Genomic DNA, 22,657 nt, shown 5'->3' on the forward strand with positions numbered 1-22,657 from the left:
TACAAATGCAAATCCCTCATACCAAGTTTTTTTTTCCCAGACATATTTGGTCCAAGGTAAAAATCAGACATGTGCATGGTCCAATAGAATAAGATTAGTCCGACTGCAATCTGATGTAGAATAACATTGGTCCGAGTGCGATCTGATGTAGAATAACATTGGTCTGACTGTGATCTGATGTAGAATAACATTGGTCTGACTGCGATCTGATGTAGAATAACATTGGTCCGAGTGCGATCTGATGTAGAATAACATTGGTCCGACTGCGATCTGATGTAGAATAACATTGGTCTGACTGTGATCTGATGTGGAATAACATTGGTCCGACTGTGATCTGATGTAGAATAACATTGGTCTGACTGCGATCTGATGTAGAATAACATTGGTCTGACTGCGATCTGATGTAGAATAACATTGGTCTGACTGTGATCTGATGTAGAATAACATTGGTCTGACTGCGATCTGATGTAGAATAACATTGGTCTGACTGCGATCTGATGTAGAATAACATTGGTCTGACTGTGATCTGATGTAGAATAACATTGGTCTGACTGTGATCTGATGTAGAATAACATTGGTCTGACTGCGATCTGATGTAGAATAACATTGGTCTGACTGCGATCTGATGTAGAATAACATTGGTCCGAGTGCGATCTGATGTAGAATAACATTGGTCTGACTGCGATCTGATGTAGAATAACATTGGTCCGAGTGCGATCTGATGTAGAATAACATTGGTCTGACTGTGATCTGATGTAGAATAACATTGGTCTGAGTGCGATCTGATGTGGAATAACATTGGTCTGACTGTGATCTGATGTAGAATAACATTGGTCCGTCTGCGATCTGATGTAGAATAACATTGGTCCGACTGCGATCTGATGTAGAATAACATTGGTCTGACTGTGATCTGATGTGGAATAACATTGGTCCGACTGCGATCTGATGTAGAATAACATTGGTCTGACTGTGATCTGATGTAGAATAACATTGGTCTGACTGCGATCTGATGTAGAATAACATTGGTCTGACTGCGATCTGATGTAGAATAACATTGGTCTGACTGTGATCTGATGTAGAATAACATTGGTCTGACTGTGATCTGATGTAGAATAACATTGGTCTGACTGCGATCTGATGTAGAATAACATTGGTCTGACTGCGATCTGATGTAGAATAACATTGGGCCGAGTGCGATCTGATGTAGAATAACATTGGTCTGACTGTGATCTGATGTAGAATAACATTGGTCTGACTGCGATCTGATGTAGAATAACATTGGTCCGAGTGCGATCTGATGTAGAATAACATTGGTCTGACTGTGATCTGATGTAGAATAACATTGGTCTGAGTGCGATCTGATGTGGAATAACATTGGTCTGACTGTGATCTGATGTAGAATAACATTGGTCCGTCTGCGATCTGATGTAGAATAACATTGGTCCGACTGCGATCTGATGTAGAATAACATTGGTCTGACTGTGATCTGATGTGGAATAACATTGGTCCGACTGCGATCTGATGTAGAATAACATTGGTCTGACTGTGATCTGATGTAGAATAACATTGGTCTGACTGCGATCTGATGTAGAATAACATTGGTCCGACTGCGATCTGATGTAGAATAACATTGGTCTGACTGTGATCTGATGTAGAATAACATTGGTCTGACTGCGATCTGATGTAGAATAACATTGGTCTGACTGTGATCTGATGTAGAATAACATTGGTCTGACTGTGATCTGATGTAGAATAACATTGGTCTGACTGCGATCTGATGTAGAATAACATTGGTCTGACTGCGATCTGATGTAGAATAACATTGGTCCGAGTGCGATCTGATGTAGAATAACATTGGTCTGACTGTGATCTGATGTAGAATAACATTGGTCTGACTGCGATCTGATGTAGAATAACATTGGTCCGAGTGCGATCTGATGTAGAATAACATTGGTCTGACTGTGATCTGATGTAGAATAACATTGGTCTGAGTGCGATCTGATGTGGAATAACATTGGTCTGACTGTGATCTGATGTAGAATAACATTGGTCCGTCTGCGATCTGATGTGGAATAACATTGGTCTGAGTGCGATCTGATGTAGAATAACATTGGTCTGACTGCGATCTGATGTAGAATAACATTGGTCTGAGTGCGATCTGATGTGGAATAACATTGGTCTGACTGCGATCTGATGTAGAATAACATTGGTCTGACTGTGATCTGATGTAGAATAACATTGGTCCGACTGCGATCTGATGTGGAATAACATTGGTCTGACTGCGATCTGATGTAGAATAACATTGGTCTGACTGTGATCTGATGTAGAATAACATTGGTCCGACTGCGATCTGATGTGGAATAACATTGGTCTGAGTGCGATCTGATGTAGAATAACATTGGTCTGACTGCGATCTGATGTAGAATAACATTGGTCTGAGTGCGATCTGATGTGGAATAACATTGGTCCGACTGTGATCTGATGTGGAATAACATTGGTCCGAGTGTGATCTGATATTTTATTGGATCTCACTCAGAACAAAAATATGGTCGTCTGCAAGAGCCCAAAAGGTGATAAATCGGCCTGATTGCCAAGTGCCAAGGTTTGGCTGGTAGTTAGTAGATCTGGGTCCCGATGTGAGGTTTTAACAATCCATTAAAAACATCAAAGAAAGTATAGTAGCATCTGTCAGGGAGAAATCTACTGTGTACCGTGCATTCATATCTGTTTGGTGTACTGCTTTTGTTTTAGTATAGCTTATTAATCTTCCAGATCCCAATTTCATATGTACTGCTTTATGCGACGTCTTGTTATCGCAGCACATTTTCCATTTTATTGAGATATAACCATGTCTAAATGCTTCTCAAATTTACCGTAAATACACTACACAGATGTTGGCTTTGCTAGGTTTGCTAAGGGATGATTACATATCTGTATATCTGTATTATATTAATTTTCTATGACAGACTTCAACAAATGTAGAATATTATGTGGATTATTTTTAAAAAATTGTTTATTTTTTTAAGAAATGTGCTTCAGTTTTAGTGGCTAAAGAAGGTATATATTTGTAAATCAGTTATTTTATCTTGAAAGTTAAAGTCTCTACTATCACACCTCTACTAGTTAAAGCGTTTTTCTAGGACTATTAAATATTAAATTTTTACTATTGGCCTAAAAACTTACATGGAGGTAGCTGCTAACTACCTGCCTGTTTTGACCGCCACCGATCTCTGCCGGCACAGAGCGGTAACAGACCACTCCTGCCGGCAATTCAGTGGCTTATGCAGACATCTTGTCAAAGAGCAGCTGCTTCTCTTCCACTCTGCTCTGTTGCAGGCCATAACTGCCGATGTTATGCTGATTGAAAGCCAACTCCCCGTTGCCTAACTGTTGGTAGTCCTCTGTCAAATCAGCATCACGTCTGCAGTGACGCACCGTCGACAGAGCAGCCTGGAAGAGGAGGAGCTGCTCTGTTGATGTGAAGCAACTGAATTGCTGGCAGTAGCAGTCAGTGACTGCTCTGAGTTAGCGCTGGGAAGAGCAGACAGGTAGTTATCAAATACCTGCCTAGTCTTATTTAGGCCCATAGTCAAAATAATAAAAAAAATTCAATAGTTGTGGATAACCCCTTAATAATTTTTTTTTATTTTCCTTTTTATTGACATACCTGTGTTCGGGCCTTTAGGACTGGAGTTCTTCTTCCCCATGCTTAAAGTGCTGATGCCACATATTAAAAGGATTGTACAGGATTAGAAAACCATGGCACCTCATAAAAATGTTATGGTGAACTGTCAATAACCATAAAACCCTGGGATTATTTACTCTTGTAGTTTTACCAATTTCACTGGACGTTTTCAATGTATAATAACCACTAAGTTAAAGACAACAATTATCACGACATATGTACTTGTACTATATTATTACATCATGTTATTTTAATTATGACACTTTATTATTTTACAGAGATCTGATGAAGAAGCTGTTGTGGACCAAGGTGGAACCAGCTCCGTCCTCAATATCCATTATGAAAAAGAAGAGCTTGAAGGTGAGATAAAATGCAAGAAAATGTGACCTGAGGACCACAAGTATATTATGCAGATGGTGGCTTTAGTATATTCTCACTTTGTACAGCAGATTTCCATTTAAAGACCACGGAGACCCTCTACATATCATGTGTCCTCGTGGTAACTGTGCATGATGCCTAAAAATGGAGTTCATACTACTTTCAAGCAGAATGAGCCTTTTGCTTAGATTGCTTTATATGACATAGAAACTAAAAGCCTTGAAATCCCATGCTGAAATACTCAATATACATCGGGGCCCGATTCACCAATAGGCACAGTAGTTTAGGATCGTCTTAAAAACAGACATAATGGCAGACTCACAGGTACATGTTGCAAACACCGCTGCATTTTTAGTCGAAAATGCATATGACGCCAACAAAAACTCTGCGTGTGCATGCGTTTAAATGTGTTTGCATTTTTTATGCACATGGTGGAGGCGGTGACATCATTTTCTGGACTTTCGTATGCATGTCATTGCGTATTAATGCGATCCCATAGACAGTAATGCATTTTTTTGACGCACGCATCCGCATTCATCTGTATGTGCATGATTGCGCAATATTTGATGCCTCAAAAAATGCAACATGTTGCGTTCGCCGGACACCACCGCACAACGCAAAACTATGCATCCTCATGCAAAAGCATGTCCCTGCATACACCATGTTAAATATGTATGCATGACGCATGCGGATGTATGTGGATCATACACTGGGCACAGAAACGCTAATGTGAACCCAGACTTAGACCTGGTGGAATGGACCCTGCTAAGGGGAAATTTACATATCACTGCAATATGGTACATGGTGAATACCTATTAATGGGAATCGGTCAAAAAGCTTTTGCCATGTTAGCTGATGTTACATGAAGTAGGGACAGAGAGAGGCCTATTCCAGCAATGTATCACTTACCGTATTTTTTGGACCATAAGACACACTTTTTCCCAAAAAAAAATTGGGAGAAAAATGGGGGGTGCGTCCTATATTGCGAACGCGGGCTTACCGGGGGGTTGCGGCAGAAGTGTGGCGATGCTGCGGTGGTGGGCGGTGTGGAGTGCACCTGAGCAGGGTCCCTTTTTCAGGATGCCGGCGGCAGAAATGTGGTGGCGCTGCGACCCGGTGTCCACGGTGAGTAGAATGCATCACTGAATTCCCTGCGGCCATCTTCCTGAAGCCCGCGCGTGCGCAGATTGAAATCTCGGCGGCACTCGGCATCGGGAAGATGGCTGCCAAGATCTCAATCTGTGCGCACGCGCGGCCTGCAGTGGCCATTTTCCTGAAGACTTCGGGGGCCCACAGCTTCAGGAAGATGGCCGCAGGGAAACCGGTGATGCAATCTGCTCACTGTGGACACTGGGCCGCAGCGCCGTCACATTTCTGCCGCCGTCATCCTGAAGAAGGGACCCTGATCAGGTGCACTCCCCACCGTCGCAGCATCGCCACACCTCTGCCGCTGTCGGCATCCGGAGGATGGGTCCCTGCTCCATCTCTTCCTCACCGCCGACACCGGACCTGCAGCATTGCCCCTCTTCTGCCACCACCGTCTTCCTGAGGAAGGGACCCTGCCTTCCATGACCCGGCTGTACCACCACCGGCTCTCAGGTAGGATACCTTAAATTCGGGACAATAAGACGGACCCCCATCTCATAAAAAAAATCTTTTTTCTGCTATTTTCCACCCCAAAATTTGGGGTGCGTCTTATGGTTCGGTGCATCTTACAGTCCGAAAAATACGGTGGTTTACTGGGTGCAGATCGCAGAACTCAGTTGTTGAGCTGAGCTTGAACACTGATTAGTAGCTTTGTGTGCATTGCTTAGGAACAGAGAGCTCCTTATCGGTGCTGAGGGATTGGTTGGACTAGGAGGCACGAGGCAAGTTGTCCTGTAGTGATAATCTGTTGATAAAACACGGATTGTATTGAAACAGCAAATCACAGCCTAGTAAGTGGCACATCACTGTAATCAGCCTTTCTTACCCTATGTAACGGCGTGCTCAGAATACATAGTAAAAACCTGCTGCCCGATTCCCTTTAAAATGGGATATATTTGTTAGTTTAGCTATTAAAAGCTGTATTTGTACTGTACAGACCAAAAGTTTGGACCCACCTTCTCATTTAAAGATTTTTCTGTATTTTCATGACTATGAAAATTGTAAATTCACACTGAAGGCATCAAAACTATGAATTAACACATGTGGAATTATATACTTAACAAAAATGTGTGAAACAACTGAAATTATGTCTTATATTCTAGGTTCTTCAAAGTAGCCACCTTTTGCTTTGATGACTGCTTTGCACACTCTTGGCATTCTCTTGATGAGATTCAAGAGGTACTCACCGGGAATGGTCTTCCAACAATCTTGAAGGAGTTCCCAGAGATGCTTAGCACTTGTTGGCCCTTTTGCCTTCACTCTGCGGTCCAGCTCACCCCAAACCATCTCGATTGGGTTCAGGTCTGATGACTGTGGAGGCCAGGTCATCTGGCGTAGCACCCCATCACTCTCCTTCTTGGTCAAATAGCCCTTACACAGCCTGGAGGTGTGTTTGGGGTCATTGTCCTGTTGAAAAGTAAATGATGGTCCAACTAAATGCAAACCGGATGGAATAGCATGCTGCTGCAAGATGCTGTGGTAGCCATGCTGGTTCAGTATGCCTTCAATTTTAAATAAATCTCCAACAGTGTCACCAGCAAAGCACCCCCACACCATTACACCTCCTCCTCCATGCTTCATTGCGGGAACCAGGCATGTAGAGTCCGTCCGTTCACCTTTTCTGCGTCGCACAAAGACATGGTGGTTGGAACCAAAGATCTCAAATTTGGACTCATCAGACCAAAGCACAGATTTCCACTGGTCTAATGTCCATTCCTTGTGTTCTTTAGCCCAAATAAGTCTCTTCTGCTTGTTGCCTGTCCTTAGCAGTGGTTTCCTAGCAGCTATTTTACCATGAAGGCCTGCTGCACAAAGTCTCCTCTTAACAGTTGTTGTAGAGATGTGTCTGCTGCTAGAACTTTGTGTGGCATTGATCTGGTCTCTAATCTGAGCTGCTGTTAACCTGCGATTTCTGAGGCTGGTTACTCGGATAAACTTATCCTCAGAAGCAGAGGTGACTCTTGGTCTTCCTTTCCTGGGGCGGTCCTCATGTGAGCCAGTTTCTTTGTAGCGCTTGATGGTTTTGGCCACTGCACTTGGGGACATTTTAAAAGTTTTCCCAATTTTTCAGACTGACTGACCTTCATTTCTTAAAGTAATGATGGCCACTCGTTTTTCTTTACTTAGCTGCTTTTTTCTTGCCATAATACAAATTCTAACAGTCTATTCAGTAGGACTATCAGCTGTGTATCCACCAGACTTCTGCACAACACAACTGATGGTCCCAACCCCATTTATAAGGCAAGAAATCCCACTTATTAAACCTGACAGGGCACACCTGTGAAGTGAAAACCATTCCCGGTGACTACCTCTTGAAGCTCATCAAGAGAATGCCAAGAGTGTGCAAAGCAGTCATCAAAGCAAAAGGTGGCTACTTTGAAGAACCTAGAATATAAGACATATTTTCAGTTGCTTCACACTTTTTTGTTAAGTATATAATTCCACATGTGTTAATTCATAGTTTTGATGCTGTGCTTGATGCTTCACTGTGAATGTACAATTTTCATAGTCCTGAAAATACAGAATAATCTTTAAACGAGAAGGTGTGTCCAAACTTTTGGTCTGTACTGTATGTTAATTAGACTTACAGTGCTCTGCTGGTGAGGTCACTGATTTAGGGACAGGGTGCATTTGCAGAGAGCGGCAATATGCTACTTTATATTGTGCAAGTGAGCACACGTTTAACCCTATACATGACTTAAGTTTTCCAACTAGAATACCTCTTCATCTGTTCACAGGATACGGGATAACTTCTATATCAGTAATGGCTGACCACTGGGGACCTCCATCAATCATCAGAATTGTATCCCAAGTTAGAATGGAGTGGAAATGTACAACCACCACTCCTTTCATTATCTATGGGACTGCCGGAGAAAACCAAGTGCAGTTCTACAGCAGGACCATAGAAAATGGATGGAGCTGTTGTCGATCATGATCACTGCCGCTTATTTCTAACCAGGATAAAAGTGCCCCATTCGGCAATTGGAGGGGGGTGCCCAGCATTTGGACCCTCACGACCCAAAAGTTCTTACTTGATCCTGTGAATAGGCGATGACTTCTTTTACCAGAATACCCTTCAAGGGGCAGCCTATATGATTGGTGAGCTTTAACATCCCAGACAGAGCTGTACAGACTCTTGAGATTAGAAATCCAGTTTAACTGGACAACCAAAGAGGCTTTTAAAATCCTAATTTAGTGTAATTTAAATGGATAAAGGCTTTTCATTTTACAAGACCCTCAAAAATACACAAACAGTCTGCAAAGAACATAGGTAGAAAAGCTATAAAAATACCACATTGAGATGAAAACAGCACAACATAAGGATTCCCCAGCAGCCAATAAGGTAATACAATCCCTGGCAAAAATTATGGAATCACCAGCCTTGGACGATGTTCATTCAGTTGCTTAATTTTGTAGAAAAAAGATCACAGACATGGCACAAAACTAAAGTCATTTCTAATGGCAACTTTCTGGCTTTAAGAAACACTAAAAGAAATCAAGAACAAAAGTCAGTAGTCAGCAATGGTTACTTTTTTTAACCTGCATAGGGAAAAAGTTATGGAATCACTCAATTCTGAGGTAAAAATTATGGAATCATGAAAAACAAACAAAAAAACACAGGTTGGAGCCTTGTCATGGACCATTTTCTTCAACTTCCACCAAAGATTTTCAATTGGATTGAGATCCGGACTATATGCAGGCCATGACATTGACCTTATGTGTCTTTTTTTCAAGGAATCTTTTCACAATTTATGCTCTATGGCAGGATGTATTATCTTGAAAAATGATTTAATCATCCCCAAACATCCCTTCAATTGATGGGTTAAGAAAAGTGTCCAAAATATCAACATAAACTTGTGCATTTATTGAAGATGTAATAACAGCCATCTCCCCAGTGCCTTTACCTGACATGCAGCCCCATATAATCAATGATTGTGGAAATTTGCATGTTCTCTTCAGGCAGTCATCTTTACAAATCTCATTGGAACGGCACCAAACAAAAGTTCCAGCATCATCACCTTACCCAATGCAGATTCGCGTTTCATCACTGAATATGACTTTCATCCAGTCATCCACAGTCCGTGATTGCTTTTCCTTAGCCCATTGTAACCTTGTTTTTTTCTGTTTAAGTGTTAATGATGGCTTTCGTTTAGCTTGTCACAGACGTTGACTCCAGTTTCCACCCATTCGTTCCTCATTTGTTTTGTTGTGCATTTCCTGTTTTGGAGACATATTGCTTGAAGTTTCCGGTCTTGATGCTTTGATGTCTTCCTTGGTCTACCAGTATGTTGCCTTTAACAACCTTCCCATGTTGTTTGTATTTGGTCCAGATTTTAGACACAGCAGACTGTGATTAACCAACATCTTTTGCAACATTGCGTGATGATTTACCCTCTTTTAAGAGTTTGATAATCTTCTCCTTTGTTTCAATTGACATCTCTCGTGTTGGAGCCATGATTCATGTCAGTCCACTTGGTGCAACAGCTCTCCAAGGTGTGATCACTGCTTTTTAGATGCAGACTAACGAGTAGATCTACTTTGATGCAGGTGTTATTTTTGGGTATGAAAATTTACAGGGTGATTCCATAATTTTTTCCTCAGAATTGAGTGATTCCATAATATTTACCCTATGCTTGGTTAAAAAAAAGTAACCATTACTGACTACCACATTTTTTGTTCTTGATTTCTTTTAGTGTTTCTTAAAGCCAGAAAGTTGCCATTTGAAATGACTTTAGTTTTGTGCCATGTCTGTGATCTGCTTTTTTCTACAAAATTAAACAACTGAATGAAGATCCTCCAAGGCCGGTGATTCTATAATTTTTGCCAGGGGTTGTATAAGCATAGAATACTCCCTTTTTTATTTAAAAAAATGGTTCCACCGTCTAATAGTCTACAGTCAATGGGGTTTAATGTTTTATACTAGACCATCAGGGAACAGTATGTTAACCCCACCGACATACCCAAGGCCAACAGAGTCTTTGTTTAATTAGAAAAGAAATTCCCATTTTTACCTTAGATTATCACGATAAAATAAGCTACCCCAAACCACCCAATTATTGGCTTTGACAAATAAGGGAAGTTTTTTTTGTTCCTTAACTTGTATGCATCCCACAGTCCAGATAAGAACCACTGCCATTGCTCCACTTTTTGCTCTAATTTTTCTTTAAAAATTTCTCCTACTCGCATCAAATACCTTGTCACTGTTTTCTTCCAGAAAATAAAAAATGCTGTTTTGGAATCCGGACAAAAAAATTATGTATTTTTTTTTCTCCTTTTCAGATCGTTACATGTGTTCATATTACTTTGTGATAATTATCTTAGTTGCCCATGTAGCATTTTGTTTGTCAATGGAGGTAAGCCCCTGCCAAAGGAGTCTGGCATCAGCTTTCTCTTTTTTGCCTCTAGAAAACACATGAACTCTCAACTCTCAGTGCACATGTATAACTGTCTCCTGAACCAACATGGCCAGATCTGGAGAGTCCCATTGACCACTTTTGGGGTCGTATAGATTAGATTTTACTCAATAGTACAGAAAACTGTAGTCTGCTGCTTTTTCACAAATTTATCAAAAGTCAGTAATTTGACATGTTTTAAATACATTTATTAAAACATGGTATTGCTTACAATAAATGTCTTTAAAGCATGTAAAGAATGCTTAATAATTGTATAATGCAGAGTTCTGCAATCTTCTAATAATTTTTTTGTTGTACTCAAAATTTTCAAGATCATTTCTGTTTATAACGCCAGGCAGTAAACTTATTTGTATACTAGTTTATTAACGAAATGACCACAGAATGCTCTTCATTGTCTTCAAAACTGCTGACAATAGTCTAATTTTAGGAATTTACAAATTTCTAACTATTTATATTTTCTTACCTATTGTGTGGGAATCCCTTGTTGTCCCTTATTTAAACAGCAAACATAGATCATCTCTGGCTCTTAAGAACACAGAGGTCTGTCCAAAGGGTAATTTTATAATGTTTAATTTCCCCTACAATGATTGAACTGCTTGGTTCCCTGGATCCCTACAGTTTAAAGCTGGTGAAGGTCCCTGAACTTGGACAGCCAAGGATCAGCACTTTGATCGTGTCTTGATTACGGATGAGCGGACCTGTGGATAGGTATGAGCGGACCTGTGGAATTTTGGGTTCTGGAACCCAACTGGACTTTAGTCCAAAGTTCAGTTCAAGTGCCAGAACTGGACCCAAACCTCAACTAGAACCCAAATTCCATTTAAAACAATGGGAACCAGTCTACCAGAAGTTGACCCAAACTTGACCCCAAACTTCATATAAGTCAATATATCAATGTCAATGTTAATAAATAAATTTAAAAAATGTTAGGTGCCCCCCTATTTTTATAACCAGCCAAGAGAAAGCAGACAGCTATGATCTGGTTTTATTAAGCTAGGAAGGGGCACGTTTTGAACAGCTGACATGTGACTAAGGCTAGTTTCACACTAGCGTTTTGAGGAGCTGCGGAGGGCTGCGGACTTCCTCCGTGAAGCCCCACCCCCTGGCCACACCTACGATGCTAGCTCCGCCTACTTCTGCATGCGGCCTGCGTACCTATCTTTAACATTAGGTACGCAGGTCGTGCTGCTGTATGCGGATGCTTCTGCATGCGTCGTTTTGATGATGCGGAGAAAAAAAAAATTGCTACAAGCTGCGTCCTACGCTGGTCGCCGCATCGTCAAAACGACGCATGCGGAGGCATCCGCATACAGCGGCACGACCTGCGTACCTAATGTTAAAGATAGGTACGCAGGCTGCATGCAGAAGTAGGCGGAGCTAGCGGCAGAGATGCTGCCGAGGGCGGGGCTTCACGGAGGAAGTCCACAGCCCTCCGCAGCTCCTCGAAACACTAATGTGAAACCGGTCTAACAGACGCGGGTGGAATCGCGATCCACCCACGGTTGTTAACTAGTTAAATGCTGCTGTCAATCTCTGACAGCGGCATTTAACGCATACTTCCGGCAAGCTCGCCTATCGGTAACCCTGTCACGTGACCTCGGGTCACCGATTGGTTGGCATGACAACCAGAGGTCTCCAGCAGACCTCTATGGTTGTCACTGCCAGATTGCTATGAGCGCCGTCCGGTGGTCGGCACTCATAGCTAGTGAGCAATTCTGCTACATTCAGGCGATCTGAACATCGCCTGCATGTAGCAGAGCCGATCAGATTATGGCAGCTTCTAGTCTCCCATGGAGACTATTGAAGCATGCCTAAAGTTAAAAAAAATGTTTAAAAATATAAAAAAAATTTTAAAAAATATAAAAGTTCACATCACCCCCCTTTTGTCCCAATCAAAATATAACAATAAAAAAAAACCATACGCATATTTGGTATCACCGCATTCAGAATCTCCCGATCTATCAATGTAAAAAATAATTAACCCGATCACTAAACGGCATAAAGAGAAATAAAGTAAAAACGCAAGAATTTTGTTTTTTTTTTTGTCGCCGCAACATTGCATTAAAATGCAAAATCATCAGCTCGGCACGCAAAAAATAAGCTCTCACTCAACCCGAGATCACGAAAAATGGAGACGCTAGGGGAATTGGAATATGTCACCGTTTTTTTTTTGTTTTTTTTTAACAAACTTTGGAATTTTTTTTCCCAACTTAAATAAAAACCTGGGTATGTTTGGCGTCTGTGAACTCGTAATGACCTGGAGAATCATAAAGGCAGTTTTAGCATTCAGTGAACATGGTAAAAAAAAAACCAAAGCCAGCTGAGGGATTACAGTTTTATTTGCAATTTCACCACATTTTTTTCCCCGTTTTCCAGTACGCAATATGTTAAAAACAATGGTGTCGTTCAAAAGTACCACTCATCAAGCAAGAAACAAGCACTTACAAGGCCATTTTGACCAAAAAATAAAAAGGTTATAGCTCTGGGAAGAACGGGAGCAAAAAATTAAAATGCAAAACCAAAAATACCTCGGGTCGTTAAGGGGTTAAAAATAGGGGGACCTTAAGGAAAAAAAAAGTGATATGGGGTCTCCCCTATTTTTAATAATGAGTTAAGGCAAATCAGACAGCTGAGTGCTCATGTTAATAGGCTGGAAAGGGCCATGGATATTGGCCCCTTCCCAGCATAATACGAGCCGGCGTTAACCGCCCCATTATATGCGCCAATTCTGGCGCTTAGCCTCGGCTCTTCCTGATTGCCGTGATGCAGTGGCAACTGGGGTAATAGTTTTGGGGTTGATGTCAGCTTTGTAATATCCGCTGACATCAAGCCCAGCGGGTTAATAATGGAGAGGTGTCTGCCAGACACCCCCACTACTAAAACTGTAGTCAAAAGAAATAAATGCACACACAAAAAAGTCTTAGTTGGAAAAAGCATTCCCCTACAAGTTTCCTCTTTACCCATTTATTACCAAAACAAACAAAAAATCGTCAGGGGTCCACCGCAATCAAAATGTAGGTCTCATGATGATCCCCATCTTCTTTGTCCAGTCTGTAGAGCCCAGTTCAGAGAGTGCAGCTCCATAGACTGGTGCAGCAGCCGCTGCAGGGTCTGACACTGTACTTGGCGAGACACGGCAGATGTTAACTGAGGTGATGTCAGTAAGGTTACCCCAGTTCACAGTGGCTGATTCTCACAAGGGCAATGGACTGATGAGCGGTGATGTCACTACCAGATTTTGCACATCTAACGGATACACCATTTCTGTGGTGGCTGAGGGCTGGTCTTATTAGGCTAGGAAGGGGACAATATCCATGGCCCTTCCCAGCCTATTAATATCAGCCCACAGCTCTCTGCTTTGCCTTTGCTGGTTATTAAAATAGGCAGGACCCCATGTCATTTTTTTGGGTCCTCCCCAACAGTGCAGCTTTCTGTCTTCCCAAAAGTAATCATCTGAACCTCTCCTTATGTTGATTGACAGTATTCACTTTGTAGAGCTGACTGAATTGAATTTTTAGCCATGCAAAAGTTGAGAGCACATATAGTGACAGTGTGTGCAAGAATATTATCATATCTTTCGTGTCTGCTATCTTCCACTTGCTGCCAACAGGATCGCACAGTAGCAGATGGACAATATTGACAGGAGAGGGATAAGAATGCACACACACTGACACTGCAAGAGCTGAGTGCAATCGCAGTGCCAGTGCTTTCTCAGGCCTCTCCTTTCTGCAGCGGTTACTCACTACACACAAAATCACACAGTACTGAACGCTGATGCTGACAGGAGAAAGAGTTGAGAGCTTGCACACAGTGTCAGTGTGTTCACGCTCTTATCCTTCCCTCCTGTCATCATCAGCTGCCTGCTATTGTGTGATCCTATGTGCAGCAAGTGGCTTCTGAAGTTGGGAAAGGGGAATGAGGACACTCCTGCACACTGACACCGTGTGTGCTCTTGATTTCTGCAGTGTCAATGTGTTCTGGGCTGAGGATTTTATTCAGGCAGCGGTCCAAAGCGAGTGAAGTCAGTCAACATAAGGGCAGATGCGGATTACTGTAATTGAGGCGAAAAGGTACACTGACCTCTCGGTGCAGCAAAGCCCCATTATTTGTATATCAAATAAAATGTTTCTTTTTTTATATATATATATATATAGGCATATGTCATAGGTCAGTCTGTGCATCACGGTCCGAGTGCAGACTGCAAGACACGGATATGTGAAACCTGACGAAGTTGTAGATAAGTTAGAGGGGCTGCCTGGGCATCTCCTATCGATAACACATCCTTAGGATTGGTCATCAGTATGAGATAAGCGGGGGTCCAACACCTGATGATCCCACCTCTCAGCTGTCATTGGCTTCTTCAGTGGCCAGATGTAAACCTTGAACAGAGCTGTACAGCAGATCTCCATTCAACGTGTAGACGTTGCTGCACACCGTTTTCTTGACAAGCAGCTGATGTGCTGTTCTTGTCAGTGGCTGATACCCATTGATCGGCACTGTGCCTTACATCTGTGTTCGATGTTTACATCCAGCCGCCAGAGCTGGTGGGGTTGTCAGGTGTCGGACTCTATCCATTTGATATTGATGGACAGGTCATTAGTATTGGATGCCTGGACAATTCCTTTAAGATGATTTTAAAGTGTAAACATTGGCCTGGTTGCGGTAACCTGTACCTTTTTAAAACCAATCAGTTGTGAAATGTTTTTTTTAATTAGACAATTTGGAGGCATATATATATATATATATATATATATATATATATATATATATATATATATATATATTTTTTTTTATTTTTTTTTATTTTTTTTTTTTTTTTGCTGAAGAACACATTTACATAGCAGCATTTTAGGAATTGATTGTTTTCTGTTGTTCCCCTCCTCCAACGTCTTATTGTATTTCGCTGTTTCCCACTGCGACTTACTGTAGACCTTTCAGGAAATCAGTGTGGCATTGTCTAACTTTGCATTATTGTTTATTTATGTTTCCATGGCAACACAGCTTGACATAGTGCCAAGCAGACTGGCCGCAATAAATAATGCATAGCTGCAGAAGGCATATTCTAATATCATATTGTGCCGCTATTGTATATCGGAGCTTTGTAACACTGGGGGTCCTTAATTATCGCCGCAGGGTTGTCCCCAGTGTGTTGGTAAGAAAATGTGACTTCGAGTTAATCACTTCTTAATAATCTAAAAAAAAAAGCCTATCTCATGCTGCCGAATGCTCTTTATTCTCCCCACCAGCATTCGGTATTCAGTCATGAGGGCGGCGGTTCAGTCACCGCTCGGAGAATACAGAGCGGCCACTGTGACCGCGCCTCCGGCCCTGACAGACAGCCGGCCGCATGGCTACAGTGGCCGCTCTGTGACAGAACCGGTGCCGCCCCTATGACTGAATAACGAATGCTGGTGGGGAGAATAAAGATAATTTTCTCCCTGTGGCATTCGGCTGCGTGCACCATGATAACGCTGTTAACCTGCAGATTAACTCCATATGTACTGTACAGGTCAACAGCGTAATTCCTGGTAACAGGTTCCCTTAAAAGCTACGTTCCCACAATGAATATTTGATGTACAATATTGCGTTCTCTCCAGAACTGTGTGTGCACAAGCCCACAAAATAAAGAGGTTCCCAACATTAACTTTTTGTACTTCCCTGGTTGGGGCAGTATAAGAATAACAAAATGAACTGTACTAACCTACGGCAGCTCCAGTGCTGCCTTTCCGCTGCATCCCCTAGTGTTAATTGATAGGCTGCAGCGGTGATGTCCCGTTTACAGCACAGGTCAGTTACAGCCAATCTGGGCTCAGTGGTGATGCTGATTTAGTCGGCACGAGACCACTGAGCCCAGCGGCCACATGTTGATTGGCCTTGATGTTGCCATGTGCAGCGGCAGATAGGCAGCGCTGGAGCGACGGTGGTTAGTAACGCTCATTTTGTTACTTTTACAGCTGCCAAGTCTGGGGGAGTACCGTAAAAGTAATTTACAGGAGTTATCCAGAACTAACACATTGATGACCTAGCCTATATGAGATCAGTGGGAGTCTGATTCGCGACACCGGACCAACCAGCTGGTATCACCTTTGGCAGTGGCGGGGTGCACCGCTACGCACATTGTGTTGCAGCCGCTGCCAAGTACTGCAGTGCATCTCTTGGACAACTCCATAAATTCTAGAAAATCCCCATAATATCACCATATTAGTTGCAACACTGTCTCATTCTATATCTGTATCCTCACGTTTAAGCTTTTATTCTTCTGTGCATTTGGTCTGTACACCCTGATGTCCTCTACACGTCGTTACCGTGGGATCGGAGTGACGCGAGCACATTACTCCCACGTCTTGTATAACTAATCAAAGCGATTAATGTGCTATTTTCCACCTCTCCAAGCTATCGAGCTGCCTGTGTATAGACTGATCTCTAATAATAGCCGCCCTTCCTGCAGAGATCAGCCGGTTACATAAACATTTTCATACATCCAGTAATACCAAGGAAATGGCAGACTAACTTACTAAGCAGTAAGTGCAGAATATATCTCTGGGTGAATATAGACTTTCAGTGACACATTTTTATCCCCGTCCTACTGACAGATTATTATTCTTCAGCTCTGACTATTTTAAATCCCTGCGCAGAAGAAAAGCAGAAGCGAAATGAACACTAGGTCATTTCCTGCAGCACAACGCTTTCAACAAGCATTTTATTGCTAAGAGGATTTTATTCTCGTTTATTCCACTATTTACGGCCGCACATTAAATGTAATCGTTATTTCCGCAGTCTGCAGTATTTCTAAATTTAGAGGCAGAGTAAATATTGCCGTTTTTTCTTTGGAGGCATTGTCTTATTGGATGTAGTCTTTTTGTAAATGTTATGTTCACACTTAGATTTGATTTCCCACAGAGGTGATTCTTTTGGATTGAACAGGGAACAGCATTTTGAGTTCTACATCTATATATATAAGAGGCATCGTGATTACTCGCTAATCCCGCCCCCTTCACAATAGCTCCGCCCCACACACATCACCACACATAATCCCGCCCCCCCACCCCATTATTACACACAATCCCGCCCCCACCACATTACCACACATAATCCCGCCCCCCCACCACATTACCACACATAATCCCGCCCCCCCACCACATTACCACACACAATCCCGCACCCCCACCACATTACCACACATAATCCCGCCCCCCACCACATTACCACACAAGGCTCCGTCCCCACACATTACCACACGAGGCTCCGTCCCCACACATTACCACACGAGGCTCCGTCCCCACACATTACCACACGAGGCTCCGTCCCCACACATTACCACACGAGGCTCCGTCCTCACACATTACCACATGAGGCTGCGTCCCCACACATTACCACACGAGGCTCCGTCCTCACACATTACCACACGAGGCTCCGTCCTCACACATTACCACACGAGGCTCTGTCCCCACACATTACCACACGAGGCTGCGTCCCCACACATTACCACACGAGGCTCCGTCCTCACACATTACCACACGAGGCTCCATCCTCACACATTACCACACGAGGCTCCGTCCCCACACATTACCACACGAGGCTCCGTCCTCACACATTACCACACGAGGCTCCGTCCTCACACATTACCACACGAGGCTCCATCCCCACACATTACCACACGAGGCTCCGTCCTCACACAGTACCACATGAGGCTGCATCCCCACACATTACCACATGAGGCTCCGTCCTCACACATTACCACATGAGGCTCCGTCCTCACACATTACCACACGAGGCTCTGTCCCCACACATTGCCTCACGAATCCAGTTTGCTTTTGATTTTACACTGTGAATAACATGTATTAGTATTATTCTGATTTTTAATTACTATTGTTATTAACTTCATTTTAAGTTAATTTACCACCTGCGTAAGCGCTATTGAATGTTGTCATTATTTACTTAAGTTTAATCACTAGCAGCGTTAATTAGATAGAAATGAGCATGCCGAGTGTTAGCTGGCTGGAAACAGCTAGTTTTGACATATAAAAGCTATTAGACTGTTAGGACCATCCCAATTGGGTACATCTTGTTACGATGGGATGGTTTTTATGCTTTTTTTTTAAATCAAAAACAGAATTTACGAAGTACCTTATGTTATTTCCATTACTATTTACTTACAACAGGGGTATATGCTATTTTGTTTCCATCTTAGGTTTTGTCATATAAAAGCTGTACACTACATGATATGATGGAAGGCATTTAGGCTCTTCTTGCAGAGTAGAATTTCCTTGGACAATCATTTTATAGCTTAGGCGAGGGACTGTATTATGGCAGTCACTGCTATTGACCACTGGTCAGAGGCAGCGCTACACCAAGTAATATCTATTGGTGGGTAAATGGTTGGTAAATTCAGAGAACGTAGCTGGCAGGTGGAATCCGTAGACAGAATTATTGTAGGGTTGGGGCCTGTTTAGTTGCCATGTTGTTTAGGAAGCATCTCTGTTGGGCATTGTTTAGGGGCATTAATAGGTATCTCACTGTTTAGAGAGCATCTATGACTGTCACACTTCTTCTTTGGGGGCATTTGTGGGGCATCAATGGCTGGTTCACCTTTTGTAGGCTTCTATAGGTATACTATTAAAGGAGCACATGTGCCTGGAAGTTACTCTTATTAAGGACTCATTCACACATCCATCATAAAAGGGTACCAGTGTCATCGGTCTTGTACATCAGTATGTCCGTTTTTACCATCCGAGTCATCAGTGTTTTTCGTGGATAGAGAAAATAAATTACAAAGCATCTCCTATACTTTGCAATGTTAAACGTGAACAGGACACATACAGCACATGGACTGTATATGGATTCCGATGGTGTGCTGTACGTGTTTTTCATGGCCCCATAGACTTGTTTTGACCCTTTTCATCCGTGACGCCAGAAAAAACGAACATGTCACTCCTATATGACCGAAAGCGGACGATTCCCAGGAAAAATGAAGTTAAATTTCTCCGAGTAGCCACATTTTCAGTAAAGAGGTCTAGCAGCATTTTAACCCTATTAAGCTTCAGATTTATAATATATCTGCATGTTAAAAGTTTGGGGGCATGACAGGTTTTCTTTGAGTAATAACTGGCAAGGGGCAGTGAGGGGAGATGTAGAGAAGCCACATGAGACTTGCCTCGGATAGGTTATCCAAAATGCATTGTCGACAAGCAGTTCATCAGATAATGTTCTCTCTGATATACCGCAGCGTTTCAGAGTAAAACGTACGTTGCTGCAGTAACGTACTTCGTGTCTGATACATGCAGCTCGCAGTTTGGGCAGAATGAATCTCCTGCCAGTCAGGATTTCTGTAAATTGTCTACAGTAAAGATCACTAAATACCCCCTGGTTACATCTGCATTATTAGAAGCTTAAAAGAAAATATGCTCAGATAATACATTTCTCACATGTCCCCGATTTGTGGGGGAACCAGAGCACAATTTGAAATTTCTTTGAATCTCTATCACAGGAGAAACTAAATTTTACATGGTTTGACTTGGGTTAACAGATAATGGTACCAAACAAAGGACTCTATTAAAGGGTCAATCCTAATAGTAATCTCCTATCCTAGGATAGGGTGTAGCATGCTATTCGCTGGGGGGTTTGGCCACTTGAACCCCCCCCTTCGAAATGCAGAGAATGGGCCTCTGGAACCTGGGAAGAAAACTCTCAAATATATAACTTTTAATTAAATATGGAATATAATAAGGTCAATGGAGTAAATATCACACAAACAATATAAATTATAGAATGTTAGAGTTGGAAGGGACCTCCTGGTTCATCTGGTCCAACCCCCTGCTCAAAGCAGGATTCACTAAATCATCCCAGACAGGTGTCCGTCCAGCCTCTGTTTGATGACTTCCATTGAAGGAGAACTCACTACCCCTCGTGGCAGCCGTTTCCACTCATTGATCACCCTAACTGTCAAAAAGTTTTTTCTAATATCTAATCTGTGTCTCCTCCCATTCAGTTTCATCCCATTGCTTCTAGTCTTTCCTTGTGCAAATGAGAATAAAGATGATCCTTCTACAATCTGACAGCCCTTGAGATATTTGTAGACTTGTAGACAGCTATTAAGTCTCTAAAAAAGGGGGGTTGCAGCGGCGCTTAGTATAAACAGTCTCGTATTGCTGCAAATTCAGACAAAAAACACTTTTTTGTCAAATAAAGAAATAAAATATAATTTAAAATAAATTTGCTCAAAACGCAAAAGAAATTATTCAGTATTTAATAAAGAGACTTATATAGAACTAAGCAATATACATACAAAAAAATCTGCAAACAAGAATTGCACTTTGCCCACAAGGACGGACTAACTATAGGTAAGTAATATCAGAGAATATAGCACAATAAAACAGATTATACGCATAAAATTATTTACACAGTGTGTCACAATGAGCCCAAGAATGCAGCCAACTGACAGTAAAATGCAATAAGAAGAGTGTGCACCGATTGTTTGCGCAATAAGTCACAATGAGCCCGAGGTACAGCCAACTAAAGCTAAATGGTTATAGTTATATAATAGCAATGCCTGCGATATACAGTATACCTTGTAATAATACGGAGAAGTAACGGTGGATTGAAAAGTTAATCAGAAGTCGCAATGAGGATGAAACACGGAATAAGTAGTATTGGAATATCAATATTCCCACAGTCAGGTGAAGAGCTAGTACTATATATGCATAAAAAAAACATATATCTAAAAATGCTCCAAAAAAGAGAAGCAGCCCCGGCCGGAGGCAATGCTTCAATGTGAGAGGTAGTGCTGCGTGCAGATTAGAGCGGGTCGGAAATCTGCTGCATAAGCACTGCTAGCTACCTTACCCCAAATACTGGACGTGAGCCGAGGACTGATCCTCGTTCCTGGTTGTTCTCGCTGTTGTAGCCGTCCGGCGTTCTGTGTTCCTTTGGAGAATCCCGGCTACTGGCCTTATTCACTGCCTCCTCGCAATGCGCGATCACGGACCAGGACCTGCCGTGACGTCACTGGTCATGTGGGGCCACAAGATGATTTCTCCTATGTTGCTTGGAGAGTCCCAGCTTCAGGCTTGAGTCACTGCCTCCTCGCGATGCGCGGTAGCAGAGCAGGACCTGCCGTGACGTCACTGGTCACGTGAAGCCACGGGATGATTCTGGCGGTATAGAGGTACGGATAGCAGAAAGGACCAAAAATCCAACGCGTTTCGGAAAGAAGCGCATTCCTTCATCAGGGATGGTCCTAAGTGCCTGAAATAGTCCTTATATAGGGAGAAAGTCCAATCAGCTAATCCTACATGAAGCCAAACAATTCTAGCTCACTGTTCAATCCTTTTGGAACAAGAGTATCTAATGTAAAGATCCACTTGCTTTCTGCTCTAGACATAATTGCATAATAATTTCCTTTTCTCCATGGTACCGGTATTTTTTCTAGGCCTATTATTTCCATTGAATTTATATCACCATTATGTTTTTCCACAAAGTGTTTGGACAGGGGATGGCCTATGAATTTCTGTTTAATATTGCGCATGTGCTCACTGATCCTCACTTTAAGTGGGTGTTTGGTCCTGCCCACGTATATTTTATCGCATAGGCATTTTATGCCGTATACAACTCCTTCTGTGGTGCACCTTATATATTGTTTAATGGCATAGTTTTGCCCATTTCTAGCAATTATAAGTTGTTTTTTACTTTGTGTTTTTCTACATATTAGGCATTTGCAACCCGGAAAGAAGCCCATAATAGTTTTTATAAAAAAAAAATTTTGTATTAGAAACACAATGATGTTGTACTGTTGGTGCAATCAAATTTACCAAATTACGGGCTTTCTTGTATATAAAACGTGGGCGACGGCGGATATAGTTCCCCAAAATTTTATCGTCTTTCAAAATGCCCCAGTATTTATTCACTATTTTTCTAAGTAGGAAGGAATTTGAATTAAACTGTGTTATAATTGGGACAAACCCCATATTGTCACTATTCTTTTTCTGGGATTTTCCTTTCAATAAATCCTTCCGGGGAAGGGTAGAAACCTGATTTT

The 22,657-nt window shown here is 42.1% G+C and overlaps 1 protein-coding gene across 1 annotated transcript in view; it reads left to right on the plus strand.

Moving 5' to 3' along the window:
* The window catches only part of SLC4A8 (solute carrier family 4 member 8), a 305,062-nt gene that overhangs the window by 143,694 nt on the left and 138,711 nt on the right, over window positions 1-22,657 (plus strand). Inside the window, exon 2 of the mRNA XM_077297836.1 lies at window positions 3,964-4,045. Coding sequence (XP_077153951.1) covers window positions 3,964-4,045 — 82 coding nt within the window. The remainder of the gene's footprint in view (window positions 1-3,963; window positions 4,046-22,657) is intronic.

Source organism: Ranitomeya variabilis, chromosome 3 (assembly GCF_051348905.1).
Source record: "Ranitomeya variabilis isolate aRanVar5 chromosome 3, aRanVar5.hap1, whole genome shotgun sequence".
In the NCBI taxonomy this organism is placed as follows: Eukaryota; Metazoa; Chordata; class Amphibia; order Anura; family Dendrobatidae; genus Ranitomeya; species Ranitomeya variabilis.